This window comes from Oncorhynchus mykiss, chromosome 21, assembly GCF_013265735.2.
Source record: "Oncorhynchus mykiss isolate Arlee chromosome 21, USDA_OmykA_1.1, whole genome shotgun sequence".
NCBI lineage: Eukaryota > Metazoa > Chordata > Actinopteri > Salmoniformes > Salmonidae > Oncorhynchus > Oncorhynchus mykiss.
This window is the reverse complement of record NC_048585.1, coordinates 17,292,484-17,311,994: the sequence shown is the minus strand read 5'-3', so window position 1 is coordinate 17,311,994 and position 19,511 is coordinate 17,292,484. Positions and strand designations below refer to the sequence as shown.

The following is a 19,511-nucleotide window of genomic DNA, read 5'->3' as shown; positions in this document are numbered from 1 at the left end:
CACCCTGACCCAACACACCCTACACCCTGACCCAACACACCCTACACCCTGACCCAACACACCCTACCCCCAACACCCTGACCCAACACACCCTACCCCCTACACCCTGACCCAACACACCCTACCCCCTACACCCTGACCAAACACACCCTGACCCAACACACCCTGACCCAACACACCATACCCCCTACACCCTACCCCCTACACCCTGACCAAACACACCCTACCCCCTACACACCCTACCCCCTACACCCTGACCAAACACACCCTACCCCCTACACCCTGACCAAACACACCCTACCCCCTACACCCTGACCCAACACACCCTACCCCCTACACCCTGACCCAACCCCCTACACCCTGACCCTACCCCCTACACCCTGACCCTACCCCCTACACCCTGACCCAACACACCATACCCCCTACACCCTGACCCAACACCCCTACCCCCTATACACCCTGACCCAACCCCCTATACACCCTGACCCAACCCCCTACACCCTGACCCAACACACCCTACCCCCTACACCCTGACCCAACACACCCTACCCTCTACACCCTGACCCAACACACCCTACCCCCTACACCCTGACCCAACACACCCTACCCCCTACACCCTGACCCAACACACCCTACCCCCTACACCCTGACCAAACACACCCTACCCCCTACACCCTGACCCAACACACCCTACCCCCTACACCCTGACCCAACCCCCCACACCCTGACCCAACCCCCTACACCCTACACCCTGACCCAACCCCCTACACCCTGACCCTACCCCCTACACCCTGACCCAACACACCATACCCCCTACACCCTGACCCAACACACCATACCCCCTACACCCTGACCCAACACACCCTACACCCTGACCCAACACACCCTACACCCTGACCCAACACACCCTACACCCTGACTCATTTTTACTGTGGATATTGATACTTTTGTACCTGTTTCCTCCAGCATCTTCACAAGGTCCTTTGCTGTTGTTCTAAGATTGATCTGTACTTTTCGCACCAAAGTACGTTCATCTCTAGGAGACAGAACGCGTCTCCTTCCTGTGGTATGACGGCTGAGTGGTCCCATGGTGTTTATACTTGCGTACCATTGTTTGTACAGATGAACGTGGTACATTCAGGCGTTTGGAAATTGCCCCCAAGGATGAACCAGACTTGTGGAGGTCTTGGCTGATTTCTTTTGATTTTTGATGATGTCAAGCAAAGAGGCACTGAGTTTGAAGGTAGGCCTTAAAATACATCCACAGGTACACCTCCAATTGACTGAAATTATGTTAATTAGCCTATCAGAAGCTTCTAATGCCATGACATAATTTTCTGGAATTTTCCAACCTGTTTAAAGGCACAATCAACTTAGTGTATGTAAACTTCTGACCCACTGGAATTGTGATACAGTGAATTATGAGTGAAATAATCTGTTCGCAAACAATTGTTGGAAAAATGACTTGTGTCATGCACAAAGTAGATGTCCTAACCGACTTGACAAAACTATAGTTTGTTAACAAGAAATTTGTAGAGTGGTTGAAAAACAAGTTTTAATGACTCCAACCTAAGTGTACGTAAACCTCCGACTTCAACTGTATGTAAAAAATAGCACTGGAGATAAAACAAACCACTATCTTCCTCTTGTATCTTCCTCTGGAGATACAACTCACCACTATAACTGTTCCTCTGTCTGGAGATACAACTCACCACTATAACTGTTCCTCTGTCTGGAGATACAACTCACCACTATAACTGCCCCTCTGTCTGGAGATACAACTCACCACTATAACTGTTCCTCTGTCTGGAGATAAAACTCACCACTATAACTGTTCCTCTGTCTGGAGATACAACTCACCACTATAACTGTCCCTCTGTCTGGAGATACAACTCACCACTATAACTGTCCCTCTGTCTGGAGATACAACTCACCACTATAACTGTCCCTCTGTCTGGAGATACAACTCACCACTATAACTGTTCCTCTGTCTGGAGATACAACTCACCACTATAACTGTCCCTCTGTCTGGAGATACAACTCACCACTATAACTGTTCCTCTGTCTGGAGATACAACTCACCACTATAACTGTTCCTCTGTCTGGAGATACAACTCACCACTATAACTGTTCCTCTGTCTGGAGATACAACTCACCACTATAACTGTTCCTCTGTCTGGAGATACAACTCACCACTATAACTGTTCCTCTGTCTGGAGATACAACTCACCACTATAACTGTCCCTCTGTCTGGAGATACAACTCACCACTATAACTGTCCCTCTGTCTGGAGATACAACTCACCACTATAACTGTTCCTCTGTCTGGAGATACAACTCACCACTATAACTGTTCCTCTGTCTGGAGATACAACTCACCACTATAACTGTTCCTCTGATGGCTCGCTCATCACAGCAAAACAGGCACATGGCAGACACTTTCACTACAGGATTCATGAGGATAATGTAAAGCACTTTACTGTTTGACCAAATCATGGTTTTAGACGCCCCCCAAAATAGGACATTTTGAGCGAGGTGACAATGTAGAATATGTTCTTTCTACGTTCATAAGCACCCTTTTTGTTTTTTATGATCCATGATCTTGGCTGTCTACCTCATGGTTTCCCAAACTCAGTCCTGAGACACATTTTGGTTTTTGCACAGCTGGTTGAAATAATCACAGCTTTATGATGAGTTGGTAGTGCTAGGGCAAAAACCAACATGTTCACCCGGGGAGGAGCAGGTCTCTTTGTTGATGCCGCGTTTGACTTTGAATATGAGTTTTTGTGACCGTAGCACAGCCAATCAGAAAACCGGGCTGGCCCATCTTGGTAAAGGGGCCACTGTATAAAAAATTAATTGCACAAAAATCTGTTAACAGGCCCATGGGCCGATGGCCATGTCACTTTTTCTGTTTTTATTTTTGATAATATGTGTCCATTTCGACCAAAAACTGGTCCAGCCCATGTGGCATTTGCCAGAATTGCCAGATGGCCAATTCGCCCCTGGACCGGTCGATCTCCAAGGCATTCCTTGGACTGTTTTTAATAGGTTCATGTTGAATAGGGTTTTGTTTTTTAAAGTCATATTTAAAACTGAATCTGAGGGGTAGATCTTGAAAAACAAGTTTTAATGACTCCAACCTAAGTGTACGTAAACCTCCGACTTCAACTGTATGTAAAAAATAGCACTGGAGATAAAACAAACCACTATAACTGTCCCTCTGTCTGGAGATACAACTCACCACTATAACTGTCCCTCTGTCTGGAGATACAACTCACCACTATAACTGTCCCTCTGTCTGGAGATACAACTCACCACTATAACTGTTCCTCTGTCTGGAGATAAAACAAACCACTATAACTGTTCCTCTGGAGATACAACTCACCACTATAACTGTTCCTCTGTCTGGAGATACAACTCACCACTATAACTGTTCCTCTGTCTGGAGATACAACTCACCACTATAACTGCCCCTCTGTCTGGAGATACAACTCACCACTATAACTGTTCCTCTGTCTGGAGATAAAACTCACCACTATAACTGTTCCTCTGTCTGGAGATACAACTCACCACTATAACTGTCCCTCTGTCTGGAGATACAACTCACCACTATAACTGTCCCTCTGTCTGGAGATACAACTCACCACTATAACTGTCCCTCTGTCTGGAGATACAACTCACCACTATAACTGTTCCTCTGTCTGGAGATACAACTCACCACTATAACTGTCCCTCTGTCTGGAGATACAACTCACCACTATAACTGTTCCTCTGTCTGGAGATACAACTCACCACTATAACTGTTCCTCTGTCTGGAGATACAACTCACCACTATAACTGTTCCTCTGTCTGGAGATACAACTCACCACTATAACTGTTCCTCTGTCTGGAGATACAACTCACCACTATAACTGTTCCTCTGTCTGGAGATACAACTCACCACTATAACTGTCCCTCTGTCTGGAGATACAACTCACCACTATAACAGTCCCTCTGTCTGGAGATACAACTCACCACTATAACTGTTCCTCTGTCTGGAGATACAACTCACCACTATAACTGTTCCTCTGTCTGGAGATACAACTCACCACTATAACTGTTCCTCTGATGGCTCGCTCATCACAGCAAAACAGGCACATGGCAGACACTTTCACTACAGGATTCATGAGGATAATGTAAAGCACTTTACTGTTTGACCAAATCATGGTTTTAGACGCCCCCCAAAATAGGACATTTTGAGCGAGGTGACAATGTAGAATATGTTCTTTCTACGTTCATAAGCACCCTTTTTGTTTTTTATGATCCATGATCTTGGCTGTCTACCTCATGGTTTCCCAAACTCAGTCCTGAGACACATTTTGGTTTTTGCACAGCTGGTTGAAATAATCACAGCTTTATGATGAGTTGGTAGTGCTAGGGCAAAAACCAACATGTTCACCCGGGGAGGAGCAGGTCTCTTTGTTGATGCCGCGTTTGACTTTGAATATGAGTTTTTGTGACCGTAGCACAGCCAATCAGAAAACCGGGCTGGCCCATCTTGGTAAAGGGGCCACTGTATAAAAAATTAATTGCACAAAAATCTGTTAACAGGCCCATGGGCCGATGGCCATGTCACTTTTTCTGTTTTTATTTTTGATAATATGTGTCCATTTCGACCAAAAACTGGTCCAGCCCATGTGGCATTTGCCAGAATTGCCAGATGGCCAATTCGCCCCTGGACTGGTCGATCTCCAAGGCATTCCTTGGACTGTTTTTAATAGGTTCATGTTGAATAGGGTTTTGTTTTTTAAAGTCATATTTAAAACTGAATCTGAGGGGTAGATCTCAGCCTGCATTTTGACTCAGAAAGTGATCTCGGCTCAAAAAAGTTTGGTCACCACTGACAGAGTTTGACTCTAAGTAATGAGAGATGGAAAAGGGTTCCAGAGCAAAAAGCGGATAAAAACAGTACCAGAACTATATTGATTGATGTTGAAGTATCCAGTAACATGGGTAGTTTGAACATGGAATAATGCATATGCTCAGCAGCCAATCATTTTGTCTCTGTGGTTTGTTTTTTGTTATTATTTCATTTTTTTTCAAGTGTCCAAGTTTAACATGCCTATGTTACATGAGTCTTCAACTTCCATCAATGTTTTTATATTCATGTCTTCCCTCTATTTGTCTTTGAACAGAAGGATGCAGATACAGCACATAAAACACATGGGCATGTTAAGTCTTTCATACGACAAAGTTCACTAAACTCTTAGAAAAGAAAGGTGCCATCTAAAACCTAAAAAGGGTTCTTCAGAAGCAGAACCATTTTTGGTTCCAGGTAGAACACTTTTGGTTCAGGGTAGAATCCTTATGGGTTCCATGTAGAACCCTTTCCACAGAGGGTTCTACATGGAACCCAAAGGGGTTGTACCTGGGACCAAAAAGGGTGCTCCTACGGGGACAGCTGAAGAACCTTTTTGGAACCCTTTTTTGTAAGAATGTACAGCTGTGTTCTAGCACAAACATAGAGCTGCCAAAACGAATACACTTTAAGGACTTCATCTTCAGAGCAATAACAAAATGGCACTTTGCTGAAAAGTGTTTAGCGTAAAATGATAAAGCAGGAGCACTTGTTTGCCTTGCAAACCGACAGAAGACTCAAACTAGGTGTACCATGCTTATGTGATGAGTCACTTGGCCTGAGACCTCAATGCCTAGACTCCAGCTCAGCTGGCTGACCTAAGACACGTTAGCTCCCATAGCTAATGCCTTTTAGCTCTATTGGCTAACACTGTCCTGCGCAAGAGACATGGGTTCAAACCCAGATTAGTCACGCATTCCGTAGTGGTGTTTCTGTGCATTCCGTAGTGGTGTTCCTGTGCATTCAGTAGGGGTGTTCCTGTGCAATCAGTAGGGGTGTTCCTGTGCATTCAGTAGGGATGTTCTTGTGCATTCAGTAGCGTTGTTCCTGTGCATTCAGTAGCGTTGTTCCTGTGCATTCAGTAGCGTTGTTCCTGTGCATTCAGTAGTGATGTTCCTGTGCATTCAGTAGTGATGTTCCTGTGCATTCAATAGTGGCGTTCCTGTGCATTCAATAGTGGTGTTCCTGTGCATTCAGTAGGGGAGTTCCTGTGCATTCAGTAGTGATGTTCCTGTGCATTCAATAGTGGCGTTCCTGTGCATTCAATAGTGGCGTTCCTGTGCATTCAGTAGTGGCGTTCCTGTGCATTCAGTAGCGTTGTTCCTGTGCATTCAGTAGTGATGTTCCTGTGCATTCAGTAGCGTTGTTCCTGTGCATTCAGTAGTGATGTTCCTGTGCATTCAATAGTGAAGTTCCTGTGCATTCAATAGTGGCGTTCCTGTGCATTCAATAGTGGTGTTCCTGTGCATTCAGTAGTGATGTTCCTGTGCATTCAGTAGTGATGTTCCTGTGCATTCAATAGTGGCGTTCCTGTGCATTCAATAGTGGCGTTCCTGTGCATTCAGTAGGGGAGTTCCTGTGAACTTAGTAGGGGTGTTCCTGTGCATTCAGCGATGGTGTTCCTGTGTAGAGGAGGGCTCTTACCCTTTCTGGATGCTGACAACCCAGCTACCATCCTTAGCCTTGTGGACCTGGGCCCCTCCAACAATCCGGGTGGTCTTGTGGATGAAGCAGGATGTCTTAGACACGAGAGAGATGCCTTGGGGTAAGAGAGAAGACAATTCTGGGTTAGACTCTGGGGAAATATTTTAACTTTCTATTATTACTGAAGAAGAGAGTATACTTGGTCCAGGGTCAACTACATTGAACGGCAGCGGGAGTGATCAGTTATCCAGCCAAGCATGAACCCTGGTAATAAATAAACTGTACAGCTATAAGAGAAAGTTAGGAATAGAGAGAGAGAGAGAGAGAGAGAGAGAGAGAGAGAGAGAGAGAGAGAGAGAGAGAGAGAGAGAGAGAGAGAGAGAGAGAGAGAGAGAGAGAGAGAGAGAGAGAGAGAGAGAGAGAGAGAGAGAGAGAGAGAGAGAGAGAGAGAGAGAGAGAGAGAGAGAGAGAATAGTAAGCAAGAGAATGCTACATTAATATGACACTCACTTCTTGGGTGGGCAGAGATGTTCGGAGACTTATCACCTGAAACAAAACAATTCAACAATTCAACACACGGACCTCACAAAGACAGGACATGACCTATTTCACATGAACTCACTCAACATTAACATACAAAGCACGCAACCTCAACTCCCCTCTTCAAAACTATTCCAACCATTTAGTCCTAGCTCAAATTATCTCTGCATCTATCTGCATTGCAGTTGGGCGGCTATATTGAATTGAACCCACAGCAAATACATTTCCTCCAGTCAAGCTCCCAAAAACTTTACGGATCGACATGTTTACATTACAGAGATATAACCGCGAGGCCACTTGAAAAAGCTCCCCATCAATGTGAACTGATTACAGTCCGCCAAGATGATATAGGGTACAACAAAAACAAATCACTAAACTCTGAATCAGTGAATGGCTTTGCAGATAATAAAAGCGGTCTGGATGAGATTCGACATCTGTTGGGAGTTAGAGTGTGTCCATTCTGTGCCAGCTAGCTAAATGAAATCACTGCACTAAGCCATAACATAACTGTAACAAGTGATGTGAGTAAGTGAAGCTTTGCAGCAAATTTCAGTCGTTAGACTACGTAATTCATCGTAGTGTTACAAATGTGCAATAATCACGTCAACGGAAACGTCACAAACAAAACGACAGCTGTATTACTCATTGTTATGTTCCCCAGTTTCTGTGTTGTGGTTTGTGTATTCGTATGTATGTGTGTGTTACAGGATGGCTTCCTGAAATTCCCCCAAGCAGCTGATTGGAGAGCTGACCCCGCCCCCTCGTCAGGAAACAGCTGTCTTCAAATACAGACTCCTTCTGAAGCAATATAAGGCCGTGTTATTTTGCTCAGAAGAGAGATGATTGCTGAGAGAATAGAGCTGAAGGAGAGGATTGTATCCTGTGTTGATTGTGTCCTGTGTTGATTGTGTCCTGTGTTGATTGTATCCTGTGTTGATTGTGTCCTGTGTTGATTGTGTCCTGTGTTGATTGTGTCCTGTGTTGATTGTGTCCTGTGTTGATTGTGTCCTGTGTTGATTGTGTCCTGTGTTGATTGTGTCCTGTGTTGATTGTGTCCTGTGTTGATTGTGTCCTGTGTTGATTGTGTCCTGTGCTGATTGTATCCTGTGTTGATTGTTGCTGGGGAGCTGATGGGTAAATTCTGTGTTAGTTGTTGCTCAGAGACAGGTTTTTGTTAAGTATTGTGTAGCTGCTGCTTCTGATGTGTGTGTGCCAATAGGATGTAGTGGTTTTGATTATTGAAATTGTTTGTGTTATTCTGTTTTTGTTCCCAGGGGGGAAGGGGAAGGCACCTTGGGAGTGCTTAGGTAAGAGGCCCGAGGGCATACATATACCCGTAGTATATACTCTCTCTATGCACACTAGGTAAGACCTGGGCGGACCACCCCCTGTAATTTGGCTTAGTGTGCCAGGTGGTGCTAGTTAGGTAAGTTGTGGGTAGGCAGGTAAGGTAGGAGAGGGTAGGTTAGGTAAGTTGTGGGTAGGCAGGTAAGGTAGGAGAGGGTAGGTTAGGTAAGTAGTGGGTAGGCAGGTAAGGTAGGAGAGGGTAAGTTAGGTAAGTAGTGGTTAGGCAGGTTAGGCAGGTAAGGTAGGAGAGGGTATGTTAGGTAAGTTGTGGGTAGGCAGGTAAGGTAGGAGAGGGTAGGTTAGGTTAGGTAAGTAGTGGGTAGGCAGGTAAGGTAGGAGAGGGTAGGTTAGGTAGGTAGTGGGTAGGCAGGTAAGGTAGGAGAGGGTAAGTTAGGTAAGTAGTGGGTAGGCAGGTAAGGTAGGAGAGGGTAGGTTAGGTAAGTAGTGGGTAGGCAGGTAAGGTAGGAGAGGGTAGGTTAGGTAGGTAGTGGGTAGGCAGGTAAGGTAGGAGAGGGTAAGTTAGGTAAGTAGTGGGTAGGCAGGTAAGGTAGGAGAGGGTAGGTTAGGTAGGTAGTGGGTAGGCAGGTAAGGTAGGAGAGGGTAAGTTAGGTAAGTAGTGGGTAGGCAGGTAAGGTAGGAGAGGGTAAGTTAGGTAAGTAGTGGGTAGGCAGGTAAGGTAGGAGAGGGTAGGTTAGGTAAGTAGTGGGTAGGCAGGTAAGGTAGGAGAGGGTAAGTTAGGTAAGTAGTGGGTAGGCAGGTAAGGTAGGAGAGGGTAGGTTAGGTAGGTAGTGGGTAGGCAGGTAAGGTAGGAGAGGGTAAGTTAGGTAAGTAGTGGGTAGGCAGGTAAGGTAGGAGAGGGTAGGTTAGGTAAGTAGTGGGTAGGCAGGTAAGGTAGGAGAGGGTAAGTTAGGTAAGTAGTGGTTAGGCAGGTAAGGTAGGAGAGGGTATGTTAGGTAAGTTGTGGGTAGGCAGGTAAGGTAGGAGAGGGTAAGTTAGGTAAGTAGTGGGTAGGCAGGTAAGGTAGGAGAGGGTAAGTTAGGTAAGTAGTGGGTAGGCAGGTAAGGTAGGAGAGGGTAGGTTAGGTAGGTAGTGGGTAGGCAGGTAAGGTAGGAGAGGGTAAGTTAGGTAAGTAGTGGGTAGGCAGGTAAGGTAGGAGAGGGTAAGTTAGGTAAGTAGTGGGTAGGCAGGTAAGGTAGGAGAGGGTAAGTTAGGTAGGTAGTGGGTAGGCAGGTAAGGTAGGAGAGGGTAGGTTAGGTAAGTAGTGGGTAGGCAGGTAAGGTAGGAGAGGGTAAGTTAGGTAGGTAGTGGGTAGGCAGGTAAGGTAGGAGAGGGTAAGTTAGGTAAGTAGTGGGTAGGCAGGTAAGGTAGGAGAGGGTAAGTTAGGTAAGTAGTGGGTAGGCAGGTAAGGTAGGAGAGGGTAAGTTAGGTAAGTAGTGGGTAGGCAGGTAAGGTAGGAGAGGGTAGGTTAGGTAGGTAGTGGGTAGGCAGGTAAGGTAGGAGAGGGTAAGTTAGGTAAGTAGTGGGTAGGCAGGTAAGGTAGGAGAGGGTAAGTTAGGTAAGTAGTGGGTAGGCAGGTAAGGTAGGAGAGGGTAAGTTAGGTAAGTAGTGGGTAGGCAGGTAAGGTAGGAGAGGGTAGGTTAGGTAGGTAGTGGGTAGGCAGGTAAGGTAGGAGAGGGTAAGTTAGGTAGGTAGTGGGTAGGCAGGTAAGGTAGGAGAGGGTAAGTTAGGTAAGTAGTGGGTAGGCAGGTAAGGTAGGAGAGGGTAGGTTAGGTAGGTAGTGGGTAGGCAGGTAAGGTAGGAGAGGGTAAGTTAGGTAAGTAGTGGGTAGGCAGGTAAGGTAGGAGAGGGTAGGTAGGTAGTGGGTAGGCAGGTAAGGTAGGAGAGGGTAGGTAGGTAGGTAGTGGGTAGGCAGGTAAGGTAGGAGAGGGTAAGTTAGGTAAGTAGTGGGTAGGCAGGTAAGGTAGGAGAGGGTAAGTTAGGTAAGTTGTGGGTAGGCAGGTAAGGTAGGAGAGGGTAAGTTAGGTAAGTAGTGGGTAGGCAGGTAAGGTAGGAGAGGGGGCTTTGACATTTACTTTCTTTGCTTTGGCTCCGTCCAGCCCCTTTTCCCAAAAAATATCAGTGTGATGGAATAAATTCCCTGTAAATGGTACCGATCTCTGCCTTTGTCATCCTTACTTGCACCTACAGTCCCATACCTCTTTCACTCCACAGGGAGTTGAGTTGTAGCAGGGTGTTGCGTTCCCTCTTCCTAGAGGCGTACGTAACACTCATGGAACTAAGATCATTGCTGTGTTGATGTCCCATAAGATTGAGTGAACAACACAGAGTTATGAGTGTAGCTAGACTTTTCACTGGACTTTTCTTAACTGACATTCAGTAACGGAAGACGAAGCATCATCTGATGATTGGGCCGCTGATGAGACCTACTGGTCGGAGCTCAGGTCTCCTGTGCACGACAATACTATTAACTGTCTGAGCTAAAGCCTAGGCACTAGCTCAGGGAGCAAACACAAGACGATGTTACTCACCACACGAGCATGGCTGACGTAACCATCTCCATTATTGATTACTTGACATGTATGGTCGATGTAGGATAGATGAAGGGTCGATGTAGGAGTGTATAGGGGATGAAACAGAGATTGGATGAAGACTGTGTTTTGTATTCTTACAGCGTTTGAGGGTAGATGTAGGGTCGATGTAGGTTGGATGAAGGGTAAGGTCGATGTAGGTTAGATGTAGGAGTGTATAGGGGATGAGACAGATTGGATGAAGACAGTGTTTTGTATTCTTACAGCGTTTGAGCTTGCAGTAGTCCCATGGGATAGAGGGGTCTGTAGTGTGACACCAGGGACCGTGCTTATCCTGGTCTGGATTCCTACACAGGTTCCTCTCCAGACCCACACTGGATTCTCCACTGGAAAACACAACATATGTGAGGACACATGCAGAAGCACACACACAGAGACACATACTGTAGATACACATATACTGTATGAGGACACGCACACATACACATGGAAAAGTCTGACGCCATAACTGCATTCAGGTTGGAAACTTTGACTCAGCTGATACTTTCGGGGCAGTGAATCCTCAGAGTTCCAGCTATGCAGAGGCCTTACAAGGAAGCAAAGCAGTTTTGTGGAGAGTGCTCCGGGGAATATTAAAGTATGCAATCCCAGCAATCACAAGGAAGAAGCTACAGACTCAACTCAAAGATACAGTCCAAACACTGGAAACGTGGACTCAAGATCTGGTCGTATACTTCACTGCACATAGACTAAACCGAGCCTAAACAGATGCCTTCGTTAGTCTTGTTGAAATAGCAATTCCAGTCCTTCAGTTTCATACATTAAAATAATTGGAATATCTTTAGATGTGATCAATTTGTTGGAGGGCTTGGATCAGGATTGACTGGTACCCTCAGACAAACACAATGTGAGGAGAGGGGGAAACCGATTTGTCAGCCAGTGTGAAGATAATTTCACTTCCCCCGCCAATGTTAAACAAGCTGTAACCTTTACGCCATTTTTCTGCGCTGACCCCTTGACCTTGTGCGAGGGGCAGACTCGCTGGCTGCGGGCCCAGGAGGGAAGCTGATTGGCTTTGATCTGCCGGGCCGTGGAAGCACTTCCTGGGGTCACGGGTCAGCTCTGGCACATGTCCATCTGTCGCTGCCATTTTGGCTTTTAAATTCCTTTAAATTAAGCATTTCTAACAGCCAGGGCCAACGTTAGCTATGGTACTTTAGCATGGGGGCACACGGATGTGGAGAGAGGGGCAGACTATGCCCCCCTCCAGGGTGGCGTGTTCTGGAAGTTCTGGAAGCACCGTAAGGCTTCCTCTCTGTCAGCTAGAAAAATAATAGCAGGCCCAGAACTGACCCGGGTGGGGCCCCTGATTTCCTGTCGTTGTTTGTTTTCACGGCTTAAATTTATTCATTTACAAGGGGATTTTCTCTAAGCAACGGGAAATACCTCGTCAATAAACAGTTAATCGAAAAAGCCAGAGAATTTGAAAGAATGTCAACGAAACCTTCCCATACATTGCTTGAACCCATAGTTTGACTTTTTCTCATGTGAATATGGATTGAGAGGTAAGTTCCAGTTGTGTGTGTAATGTATGAGGTTTACTGTACCTGTTGCTATGATTTGCCCAGAGTCCGCAGGGAATTCCTGATCTGGTCTTGGATAAATTGCCTGTGTAATTCCCTCCATTGCCCTCATAACAATCTGGGACAGACAGAGATAGAGAGAAGGAGAAAATAAAACATGGAGTAGTCTTAAACCGACCCTATATGTGGTTTATTGAGATAACCATCTACAGTCTCTTTCGCTCTCTCCCACAGACACGAACGCACGCACACACACAGCTATACCCACAGTGTAGAACAGAACGTGTTGATTCAACGTAAAATTGTTAGGCTACCAGCTGCAATAGGATTGTTAGTTTGTTCAACAGAAATGTTGTTGAGCAAAACTCACAATCCTATTGCAGCTGGTTGCCTTACAATTGTACATTGAATCAACATGTTTTTGTGTGCGTGTGTCCACTGAGACAACATTCTGATATTGATGCCATTGTAAAAAAATCACGTTGAAACGGGCTGGATTTGTGGTTTGGATTTATTTAACATGTTGTGCCAATCTGTAATTGGTGGTTCCCAAATGGAATAAAAGAGCCAGGAAGATTTCTCCCCCGTATCGGCTGTTGCTAAGCGGAACCAGAGGTACCTGTAGTGACCAAAGCATTCTCTTTTCCTCCAGAAAGCTCTTTTGAAATGCAAAGCATAGACATGTATGAGTGAGAGAGAATTCCAGCAAACGTTGAATTGCTGTCTGACCATTTCTAGTTTCTTCTTGTAATTTGAGGAAAATGAATTTGTAGGGCAAACAAACCAAAACCAAACATGCCCAAAAGAATGCCAGTCCTCTGTTTCAGTAAGCGACCACAGCTCATTCTCAATATATTGCAGCTGAAGTTTAGAGGTCAATTGCAAATACGGTACATAGCAGCCATACACCCGATTACACCACATATCTAGTCATTCACATAGCATACAGTATATTGTTTAAACATCCGTACCATGCACATACAGTTGAAGTTGGAAGTTTACATTTACTAGGGTTGGAGTCATTACAACTCGTTTTTCAAACACTCCACAAATGTCTTGTTAACAAACTATAGTTTTGACAAGTCTGTTAAGACATCTACTTTGTGCATGACACAAGTAATTTTTCCAACAATTGTTTACAAACAGATTATTTCACTTATAATTCAATGCATCACAATTCCAGTGGGTCAGAGGTTTACATACACTAAGTTGACTGTGCCTTTAAACAGCTTGGAAAATTCCAGAAAATGGTGTCATGGCTTTAGAAGCTTCTGATAGGCTAATTGGAGGTGTACCTGTGGATATATTTCAAGGCCTACCTTCAAACTCAGTGCCTCTTTGCTTGACATAATGGAAAATCAAAAGAAATCAGCCAAGACCTCAGAAACAAAATGTAGACCTCCTCAAGTCTGGTTGATCCTTGGGAGCAATTTCCAAACGCCTGAATGCACCACGTGCATCTGTACAAACAATGGTACGCAAGTATAAACACCATGGGACCAAGCAGCCGTCATACCACTCAGGAAGGAGACGCATTCTGTCTCCTAGAGATGAACGTACTTTGGTACGAAAGGTGCAAATCAATCCCAGAACAACAGCAAAGGACCTTGGGAAGATGCTGGAGGAAACATAGAACTCGTTTTACTGTGGATATAGATCCTTTTGCACCTATCGACATTACCTGAAAGGCCGCTCAGCAAGGAAGAAGCCACTGCTCCAAAACCGCCATAAAAAAGTCAGACTACGGTTTGTAACTGCACATGGGGACAAAGATCGTACTTTTTGGAGAAATGTCCTCTGTTCTGATGAAACAAAATAGAACTGTTTGGCCATAATGACTATCGTTATGTTTAGAGGAAAAAGGGGGAGACTTGCAAGCCGAAGAACACCATCCCAACCGTGAAGCACGGGGGTGGCAGCATCATGTTGTGGTGGTGCTTTGCTGCAGGAGGGACTGGTGCACTTCACAAAATAGATGGTATCATGAGGGAGGATAATTATGTGGATATATTGAAGCAACATCTCAAGACATCAGTCAGGAAGTTCAAGTTTGGTCGCAAATAGGTCTTCCAAATGGACAATGACCCCAAGCATACTTCCAAAGTTATGGCAAAATGGCTTAAGGACAACAAAGTCAAGGTATTGGAATGGCCATCACAAAGCCCTGACCTCAATCCTATAGAAAATGTGTGGGCAGAACTGAAAAAGTGTGTGCGGGCAAGGAGGCCTACAAACCTGACTCAGTTACACCAGCTCTGTCAGGAGGAATGGGCCAAAATTCACCCAACTTATTGTGGGAAGCTTGTGGAAGGCTATCCGAAACGTTTAACCCAAGTTAAACAATTTAAAGACAATGCTACCAAATACTACTTGAGTGTATGTAAACTTCTGACCCACTGGGAATGTGATGAAAGAAATAAAAGCTGAAATAAATCATTCTCTCTCCTATTTTTCTGACATTTCACATTCTTAAAATAAATGGTGATCCTAACTGACCTAAGACAGGGATATTTTACTAGGACAAAACGTCAGGAATTGTGAAAAACTGAGTTTAAATGTATTTGGCTGAGGTGTATGTAAACTTCCGACTTCAAATGTATATACATTTTTTGCTGATTAATGTGTACATACTGCATGTGGATTTTTGTAAATTCAATATTATTATTAATGTAAATGTTGATGTCTATTCAGTCTGTTTACTGTGGGAGAACCATAACACAACATGTAATTCTGGGTGTACTAAGTGAATAAAGGTGGTGATGGTTCTAATGTATTGCATGGGGCCAGTCTGCTGTGTGGTGTTGTGTCTCAGTAGAATCAGTAGAATCAATAATTGGCATGACTATTGGCACAATAGTCCTTCCATCAAAGTCTTTCGGTGCCGGGTTGGAGGAGCATGTGGAAAACAAAACTGTGTCTCACCTTCTGTGTCGATGTTCTCTGTCTCACACCGGGGTATATGGGTGCAGAAGGCTAGTCTCTGGTTAGGATCTGTAGTGAAGCACCATGGGATCTCTGCACCATCTGGGTTCCGACAGTAGTTCTCTCTCAGGTCTCTGTGATGTAAGAGAGAGATACGTACACACCGGTTAAATAGCGGCTTCCCACGTGGACATACGTAATAATATGACTGTATGTGTCCGTTTCCCTATATTTCTCGTACCAGTGACAGACACAAAATAAAACCCTTGTGGGTATTGAATGGCATTACTCACTTGCACTTGTAGTTCTGCGGGCTGTAGGTGTGGTTATGGGGGAACTGGGAGTCCCAGCGTTGACATGTGACGCCCGATGGGGTGACGCTCACAGTACCGTGGTAACTCTGTCCCTGCTCCCTGAAACACGACGATGTAGCATCCACATCAGAGTCATTACCTGGGTCTGAGACAGAGAGGGGGAGAAGAAGAAGGAAGTTGAGAGAGAGAGGGATGAAAACAGAGAGAGGGGGGTGGGTATAGGGACAAGAGAGAGAGAATGAGGATTTAGGATGAGAGATGAGCGATAGATAAGATGATAGACAGAAAGAAGAATGTAAAGAGGTTGACAGGGGAGAAACCAGACAGAGAAGGCAGGAGGGAGAGAGAGAGAAACCAGACAGAGAAGACAGGAGGGAGAGAGATGGAAAAAACAGACAGAGAAGATAGGAGGGAGAGAGATGGAGAAACCAGACAGAGAAGGCAGGAGGGAGAGAGATGGAGAAACCAGACAGAGAAGACAGGAGGGAGAGAGATGGAGAAACCAGACAGAGAGATGGAGAAACCAGACAGAGAAGACAGGAGGGAGAGAGATGGAGAAACCAGACAGAGAAGGCAGGAGGGAGAGAGATGGAGAAACCAGACAGAGAAGACAGGAGGGAGAGAGATGGAGAAACCAGACAGAGAATACAGGAGGGAGAGAGATGGAGAAACCAGACAGAGAATACAGGAGGGGGAGAGAGAGAAACCAGACAGAGAATACAGGAGGGAGAGAGAGAAGACAGGAGGGAGAGGGAGAAACCAGACAGAGAAGACAAGAGGGAGAGAGATGGAGAAACCAGACAGAGAAGGCAGCAGGGAGAGAGATGGAGAAAGCAGACAGAGAAGACAGGAGGAAGAGAGATGGAGAAACAAGACAGAGAAGACAGGAGGGAGAGGGAGAAACCAGACAGAGAAGACAAGAGGGAGAGAGATGGAGAAACCATACAGAGAAGGCAGCAGGGAGAGAGAGAAACCAGACAAAGAAGGCAGGAGGGAGAGAGAGGGGCAGGAAGGAGGGATAAAGAAAAGAGGGAGAGAGGGAAAAGAAAGATGAATCTCAGAGAATGGGTCATGTTTAGCCTAGAGACAAATGACCATAAACAGTTAGTACAGATGTTGGATCTTAATTTGACCAGCATTATCGAAGCAAAATAATCCTGTTTAGTCCATAATGTTGCTTGATCGGTGGTTAGGCTATTAGCTGGGTAAACGTTTTTTGAAAAAAGATGAAAAGTGCAATACTGTTAATATACTGTGTGTGCAAGATTTCATTGAACTTATGTAAATCACAAACCTCTACATTTTCCACGGTGCAGGAAAATGCAGAGGTTTGGGATTTACATAAGTAAAATAAGAGTGATCAAATTAACAGCCTACATCTGTAGTACTGTATGGCCTATAATCTGTCTATTTATCCAAAACAGTGGTGCCCCACCACGAGACATACCGAAACCAACACTACAACAGACCACAGACTGACATTATGAGACTAATGGGAATGGGCTGTAGCCAACTCTTCTATCTCTGTCATGCCATTCAATAAACGAACACGTAGAGTACTAGGCTAATTGCACAAACAGACTGGACAGCCAGGGTAGGTTATAGGGTATTGGGTATCACATATCTGAGTGTCAGGACAAAGTGGTTATAAAAACAGATGAAGAGTATCTGAAAATCTGAGTTTCTGATATCCAACAGATTTTTGGGAGAGTTTAGACAGGTTTAGTTTGGGTATCTTTCTCCGTTAAGTACTAAAATACTTAAGTACTTTTCAAACATAGCTCTCAAAGCTCTACAAAAGGCTACAAAAAGGGAATATCTACTATCTAGCATCTGCGAGTCCCCTCTATCCTATACTGTACTGGCCTCGTTCATGGTGTACAGTGTTCCATAGCAGGTTTTGGCAGGAGGAACATGCATGTGTGGGTTGAGCCTAGTTAGATCCCTATTGCTTGGGTAGCTTGGCCTCTTACATGTGTGACTGTAAGGGTGGGTTACTGTAACGAAGGGCTGATGGATGTGGTACTCACCGCCAAGCCAAACAACCCTGCATTCAGCCTGCTTAACAAGGCTTCCTGGCCCTCTGGCCTCCAAAAAACGATCCTGAAAAACCTCTGAGCTCCGCTTTTTCATGTTACAGTGTACAGGGACGGATTTATCGGAATTTCTGCAACCCCTCCGGATTTGTGGGATTTGTGCTTCTATACTGTTTGAGAAATGAGCCGCGAACAGAAAAAAAAGGAAGGGAATGTTTGGAGAGGAGGACAGAAGGAGGATGTTCTTTTGGCTTGATGTAATGCATGCCGGCATCTAACGTCGGGTCACCTTTGTTATCTACAGGTTAGGCAGCGCAGAATCCATCTGGACAAATTATTTTTTACTCCCCGGTTGTAAATCACGGCCCTCAGCCGGGGGGGGGGGGGGGGGGGGGGGGGGGCGCGTGGGCTCAAGGTCAGTGTTGAACATCCCTTTGGATGAAGAATATCAAACTGTCTAAAAGTGGTTTCTATCCTCTCTCATCACACACACACACACACAGGATGTCATGTCACGCACATGCAAGTATGCAGGCACACAGACAAACAGCGAACTCCCCAACACACTAGCACGCCCTCTCATCCCCCCCATCTAGTCAGGTCCTCAGTTGTAGTGCCAGGGTTTCAGTGGACCTTGCTTTCTACAACACTTCTGACAATCTGTTATGGTTTCAACATCCATGATGTTACAACTGTGGCGCCTGTGTGTTCTGTTGATAACGATGATGAACATTACTCCCAATGCCTCCCAATCTATTGGAACTATCTGTGTCAGTAGCTATTCAGCCATTTTGGCTACCCCCCTACAGTTAATATATTTCATAAGGGTGAATCATAATTTCCACTTAAAGTGAAATTTCTAGTTAGTCTTCCATTGTCATCAATGCATGACTAAGGATGAGTTTACACAAGCAACCCAATTGTGATCTTTTGCCCAATTATTGGCAAAAGGAGCTGACTGGTGAAAATACCAATTAGTGGAAAAATATCAGAAGTAAGCTGCCTGTGTAAACCCAGCCTTAGTAAAAATTTGAAGTGGAAGTTTTAAACCGTCAAACTCTTCCTCCCCTGCAGTTGACAAATACAGCCCACTTGGCCTCACTCTGAGGTAAATAGCTTTCAGCTTAGAGACACATGAAAAACTAAATATCCCAAACAAAGCCTCTCCCTGTCTCCTTTGGAAGGCTCCTATACTTATCTCGTTATTCCCCCAAACCACCATTGTGGCCCCTCTACCAAAAAAAACTTTGGCACTCTCAAAACCACAACCCGGACCTCCCTAAAACCACCACTTCAATCACAGTGGTTGCCCTCGCAAAAGAGGTTTCTAACCTCAAGGCTCTTTCCTGGTTAAATAAAGTTAGAAAGCCCCTCTACAGACTCAGTGTGGTCCACTCTCTTCCCTTCTGATCACAGTAGAATCCCCATACAGATAAATACATCAAAATATTGAAGAGTTCTATTGAATTCTGTGGGAGTCTCGTATTCTATTCCACTGCTAGGAAGGACTAATGGGGGAGATTATGGTTTGTTTAGTGAAGTTGTATGGGCATATATACAGTGAGGGAAAAAAGTATTTGATCCCCTGCTGATTTTGTAACGACAAAGACATGATCAGTCTATCGTTTTAATGGTAGGTTTATTTGAACAGTGAGAGACAGAATAACAACAACAAAATCCAGAAAAACGCATGTCAAA

General features: G+C 45.0%; 1 protein-coding gene across 1 annotated transcript in view; it reads right to left on the bottom strand.

Annotated features, from left to right (window-relative positions):
• LOC110501011 (hepatocyte growth factor) overlaps window positions 1-19,511 on the bottom strand; it is a 47,987-nt gene that overhangs the window by 7,997 nt on the left and 20,479 nt on the right. Inside the window, exons 8-13 of the mRNA XM_036957134.1 lie at window positions 15,757-15,922; window positions 15,464-15,597; window positions 12,566-12,659; window positions 11,223-11,344; window positions 7,054-7,089; window positions 6,544-6,658 (exon numbers count right to left, since the gene is read on the bottom strand). Of these exons, the coding sequence (XP_036813029.1) occupies window positions 6,544-6,658; window positions 7,054-7,089; window positions 11,223-11,344; window positions 12,566-12,659; window positions 15,464-15,597; window positions 15,757-15,922 (667 nt within the window). The remainder of the gene's footprint in view (window positions 1-6,543; window positions 6,659-7,053; window positions 7,090-11,222; window positions 11,345-12,565; window positions 12,660-15,463; window positions 15,598-15,756; window positions 15,923-19,511) is intronic.